The 6,084-nt window shown below is 48.2% G+C and overlaps 1 protein-coding gene across 1 annotated transcript; it reads left to right on the top strand.

The window, feature by feature from the left end:
* The first annotated feature begins 2,745 nt into the window (after window positions 1-2,745).
* LOC134288896 (uncharacterized) lies at window positions 2,746-4,593 on the top strand. Its single transcript, XM_062854827.1, has one exon. It carries the CDS (start codon window positions 2,746-2,748, stop codon window positions 4,591-4,593), a length of 1,848 nt encoding a protein of 615 aa, XP_062710811.1.
* The last annotated feature ends 1,491 nt before the right edge of the window (window positions 4,594-6,084 follow it).

Here is a 6,084-nt window from a genome sequence, read left to right as displayed (position 1 = left end):
TAGCGACCGCCCAACCAACACGAAGTCGTATATGATGTAGAATAGGATGCTAAAGTGGAGGCCATATGCGTACATGCTTCCATTAAACGCGTGTAAAGAGTACGCATATCGCCTCCACTTTAGCATCCTATTCAACATCATATGCGATCGTGTGTTGGCTGGGCGTTGTAAGCCCTCAGCAACCACACACGGTCAGAAAATTCACTCATTTTCGAGCTAAAGTGGGACAACTCAAAATTGAGTAATTTTTTTTTTTCCAGCGATAGCGCTTGCCCAAGTGCGAAAATCTCATCAGTTTAAGCCGTATAATATTCTTGATGATGCGAAGAATATTATACGGCTTAAACCAGTTGGATTTTTGCACTTGGGCCAGCGCTATCGCTGGAAATGCAATTTACTCATTTTTTGAGCTGTTCCAGTTTAGCTCAGTTTTGTGTGAATCTTACTCATTTTAGAGTAACATTTTCTTAGCGTGCAGAGTAGGGGCAGACCCTTGGATGACATTTAAGCGGAAGAGGAAGAAGAAAAAATAGCAACATGAGCAGGTGTTTCGGGACACCAAACCAAGGGGACGTAAAGGGGTAGGTGCCAAGCGCGAGAAAATCGACGCCTTCGTTTTCAAGACCGAACAGTCTAAGTACTCGGACGTCTCGAAGGCGATGCAAAGCGACGCCAAGCTCGTGGATTTTTTTTATTGAAAGGGGAAATCTACAGCTACCCGAGAGGTGGGTCCTCAGGTTATGTGGGGTCGACACTCAAACCTCTTTCTCTCTCTTCCTTACCTTCGCGGTACGCGTTAGGGATGACTTCGAGAAGGGGGATAACTCCGTACAATGAGTACACTCTAATGGTAAGCGTTCCACCAGCTATTGCCTTTAATTGTTCGCTCTTTACCGGAGGCTCGGGCCCTGGCTAGTACTTAGACTACCCGTTGGGCTCAAGCTTGTAAGTTCCGACTAGCTCAAGAGGGGGGATTTCCTGAGACTCCCTGAAACAACACCTCCGTGTCGGCATGCTTCTCGACCAGTTATTCGCGGGCAGGGAATCTTCGCACTGTAGTACAAAAACACTCACGTCACTTAACGTTTTTACACATTTATTCCCGGGCTTTTCTGGCCTCTTCTTCTCCTTGTACTTTCCCACATTCTTACTCTATTCTAACCTGTCTTTTCATCTCTTCTGTCTCTTCTACCTTCCACCTTTCACCAGATCCTATACGCTGGCGGCCTTATGCTCTCGGCGCACCAGTAACCTTCGAGGTAGCGATGGTGCCTTCCGTAGGCCCTTCCGGGCTGCCACCGAGTGTGTTGACGGACTTGATGGACGACGGGTCTCGTTGGAACTGCCCGTCGGAGGGGGAGAGTGTGTTGGGGGGGGGGGGGGTGTAGGTTTGGTATCCTTCAGCAGTCAGAACCGAAGTTCTAACCAAAAACAGCGGGGGAGGTGTCCTCCCCCTGTATACATCCGCATACCGCATACCTCCTGCATACTGGCATCACTGTCATATTGGCTTGTTGCAATCTCACCGTCGCGGTTTTTTAATTCGTTTTTCGATTTGTTGCCTTTGTCCCAAATTATTGTGCACCTTTGTTTCGTATTTGTTAATGTGTTTAGTCGCGTGTTACAGTGAGTGTCAATTGATTTATTATCAATAGTGCCCATATCACAGCACTAAACATTTCTCCGGTACAACAACATTATCCCGTTCTGCTACCTCAACGCCCCTCGCCCTATACGACCGTACCGCCGCTTGCGTAAGAATTTCTTGCATACGACTCGTCGACCTCCACTACTGCATACCCTCAGGCGAATCTCAAAGTGAATTCACCACCGCTGCGCGCAATTAAGTATGCCTTCGATCTGCAACTCTTGTGCCACAGAAATCACCGACGCGCATGTTACATGCCGTGGTTTTTGCAAAGAAAAGTTTCATCCTGCTTGCTGCAGCATCGACTCGCCTGCTTTCACTGAGGTGATGACAAATGACCAGGTGTTTTGGATGTGCAAGGCGTGCTCAATTCTAATGAATGACATCCGTATGAGAGATTCTGTTCGCGTGGCTTATGAATCGGGTCAAAAGAGTGTGCTTACTGCTCACAATGAAATCGTCGCAAGCTTGAAGCAGGAGATATTGATGGAATTGAAAAACGAAATAAATTCGAATTTTTCGAAGCTCATCAATTCCAGCTCTATGACCCCTAGATCATCGAAGTTTTCCGCTTCGGCTGTCATCTCTACTAGGCGCCGTCGACTGTTTGGAAAGTCTGATAGACCGCAGCCGCCAGCCGCCTTGCCCGGAACGTCAGATTCTCTGTCACCGTCTTTCGATAATTTTGCTGTAAGACCACCCAGTCAAAAATTCTGGCTCTATCTCTCCCGCATTTCCCGCGATGTGACTACGGAACAAGTGAAAGCTTTGGCGTCTCGTCGATTGGGTACGGATGACGTCGATGTTGTCCGCCTCGTAGCTAAAGGCCGTGACGTGAGCACTTTATCGTTCATCTCATTTAAAGTTGGGCTGTGCGAGAATGTCAAGCAGAAAGCTTTGTCTTCTTCAACCTGGCCGAGAGGAATTGTTTTTCGCGAGTTCCAGGACACACGAACGAATGAAAATTTTTGGAAACCACAACCGACACCGATTCGAACCGATGCGAGAGTAGCCAACCCTTCAACCAGCGGTTTCTCTGCCATGGAGGAATCCAGCGTGATGGACCAAGGACACCACGACGCCTGTTAGAAAGCACTATGGGGGACCCGCTGCAGCTCGACTCAGTCCTGCCTTCTGCTGCCAGCGAACATCGAAGCCGTCGTGGTCCTGTTGTTGAGTCTGCAGTCGAGGTCCTCCAACCTCCTTCCACAGGCAAGTACCTTCAATACGCAAACCTCTCCGTACCTGATCGCCATTCCGTTTCCAGTTTGTATTCTTCGGCGGGCATTATCGCTCGTAGAAAGTCATCGTCGTGTCCAACGCACATCACTTCGCCGACGCACTATTCCTCAAGCATACCGCCACTTGACCCGGGACGCACGACACTAAGCAGTACGGAAGCCCCGGATCCACCTAGCTCAGTCGCGCCTTTTGCTGTCGACGATAACATGCCGCTGTCTACTCGTTCCTGCCATCCAAGTCGTCCCGGCCCTGAGTCTAGTGCTGGAGATGGGGTCTTCCAATCTGCCAACCAAGGCATGTATAACATCCATAGCAGCAATTCTCGTCCTGAAGATTCTTCGATTCGTAGGTCCTCGCCCCGTGATGCTAATGTGGCAGCTGCTTCCTCTAACGTCGTTTGGTATTACCAAAATGTTGGTGGTATCAACAGCTCTATCGCCGAGTATCAGCTGGCTCTTAGTGACGGGAGCTACGATGTCTACGCCTTCACCGAAACATGGCTGAACGATGATACCATCTCTAATCAGCTGTTCGACGACTCTTTCGTCGTATACCGACAGGACCGATCGCCGTCAAATAGCAACAAGAGCATCGGGGGCGGTGTGTTACTGGCGGTGCGCTCTGGGTTCAGGTCCCGATTGATCAACCCTCCGAATTGCTCGTCGGTTGAACAGCTGTGGGTCGCAATTTCTACTGTCGACGCAAAAATTTATGTTTGCATTGTGTACATTCCTCCCGATCGAGTGAATGACATATCATTGATAGAGAGTCACATCGATTCGCTCAACTGGGTTGTATCGCAAATGGCTCCCAGAGATAACGTGGTCATCCTCGGCGATTTTAACATGAGCACGATTTCCTGGCAGCGTGATCCCCGCGGAGCTTTCTTTCCATGTTCTTCCCGGTCTTCACTTGGCGAACCTTCACGCGAGCTGCTTGATGCATATTGTACTGCAGGGCTCAAACAGATGGTTGGTGTGGAAAACGAGAATAATCGGTCACTTGATTTATGCTTTGTGAGCAACGAGCTGACCGTCGACTGTATGGTTACGCAAGCCCCTGCGCCGCTCGTTAAAATCGAGAGGCATCACCTCCCACTGTTGATCAATTTGGAAAAGAAACCACATCGTTGCTTCCACGACACTTCGGAAAGCATCACGTATGATTTCAGCCGAGCAAAATTCGACGAAATGGATGGTTTCCTTGCTCGTGTCGATTGGAACGGAATTTTGAGTAATTCGGACGTAAACCTCGCTGCTAGCGTGTTGCTATATGCTATTGACCAGTTGCTATATGCTATTGACCAGTTTGTTCCCAAAAAGTCTAAACGTGAACCGTCAAAACCCGCTTGGTCAAATGCCGACCTCAAAAACCTGAAAAGAGTGAAACAGGCAGCCCTGAGACGTCACAGCAAATATCGCACGGATTCTACTAGAACATGTTATCTAGAAGCGAACACGTCTTATAAGCAACTTAATGATCGCCTCTACAATGCTCACCTAGTTCGCCTACAAAACAACCTCAAATCGAACCCTAAGAGTTTTTGGCGACACGTAAACGATCAGCGGAAGGAAACTGGATTGCCCTCTACGATGACTGATGGATTATACATGAAGCCGATACTACCGCCTCAATTGCCGATTTGTTCCGCTCCCAATTCAGTAGGGTGTTCGTTGATGAACAGCTTAACCTGCAGGACATAGACGACGCTACCCGAAACGTTCCAAGCCTTCCTTCAGCCGCTCTGCGTTTTGATATCACTAACGATGCGGTCATTACTGCTGGTAAAGAGCTGAAATCATCTACGGGATGCGGTCCGGATGGTATTCCTCCGATAGTCATCAAACGTTGTGTGGACTCGCTTGCTACTCCATTGACCTGCGTGTTCAATCTTTCCATCTCTACTGGCGTTTTTCCGGATTGCTGGAAGCAGTCATTTGTTTTTCCAGTTTTTAAGAAAGGCTGCAAGAGGACTGTCTCAAACTACCGGGGAATTGCTTCGTTGAGTGTCATCTCTAAGCTCATGGAGAAGATAGTTCTTCAAAGGTTGGTTCAGTATTTTTCCCATCATATCTCGCTGGACCAGCACGGATTCATGCCCAAACGATCAACGACCACAAACTTGACGTGTTTCACTTCGTATTTGATACGTCAAATAGAAAGTGGGCATCAAGTGGACGCAATCTACACAGATCTATCCGCCGCTTTCGACAAAATGAACCACCAAATCGCACTCGCCAAATACGAGAAATTGGGAATGAACAGCAGCTTCCTTATCTGGCTCCGTTCCTATTTAATCGGTCGTAGTATGCAGGTGAAACTTGGCGATCATGTTTCTTCCCCGTTTCCAGTATCATCTGGCGTACCGCAAGGCAGTCACCTCGGTCCATTTTTGTTTTTGCTGTATATGAATGATGTCAATTCGATCCTCAACTGCATGAAGCTGTCATATGCCGACGATTTGAAGCTGTATTCCACGATTAGGGAACCTCGTGATGCCGTTTTTCTTCAGCAACAATTAGAAGCCTTTGCTACTTGGTGTTCTGTTAACCGAATGTCCCTGAATGTGTCGAAGTGCTCTGTCATTTCGTTTAGCCGCAAGAAAACAACCTTCCGCTACGATTACGCTTTGGCAGGAGTGCAATTACATCGTGTATCGACAGTGAAGGACCTGGGGATTCTCCTTGACTCCAAAATGACATTCAAGGACCATGTTGCTTATGTCGTTGGGAAAGCATCGTCGCTGCTCGGCTTCCTCTTCCGCTTTTCCAAGAAGTTCAAGGACGTTTACTGCATGAAATCGCTATACTGCTCAATCGTACGTCCTATCCTGGAATATTCGGCAGTTGTTTGGGCCCCCTACTATGATAACAGCGTACAACGAATTGAGCGTATCCAGCGAAAGTTTATTCGTTTTGCCTTACGCCACCTCAGGTGGAGGAATCAGCACGACCTACCAAGTTATGAGAGCCGTTGCCTACTTATACATTTGGAATCTCTCGCTGCAAGGCGAAATGTTGCTCAAGCATGTTTTGTCGGAGACCTCCTGCAGGGCAATATTGACTGCCCATCACTCTTGAGCATGCTGAACATCAACGCACGACGCCGGAATCTTCGAACACACTCATTTTTACGTCTTTCTTCAGCTAGGACTAATTACGGTCAACACGAACCGATTCGTAGCATATCCCGTG

The sequence above is a fragment of the Aedes albopictus genome, chromosome 1 (assembly GCF_035046485.1).
Source record: "Aedes albopictus strain Foshan chromosome 1, AalbF5, whole genome shotgun sequence".
Classification (NCBI taxonomy): Eukaryota; Metazoa; Arthropoda; class Insecta; order Diptera; family Culicidae; genus Aedes; species Aedes albopictus.
Note: the sequence above shows the minus strand (reverse complement) of the source record. Positions and strands in the feature narration are given on the sequence as shown.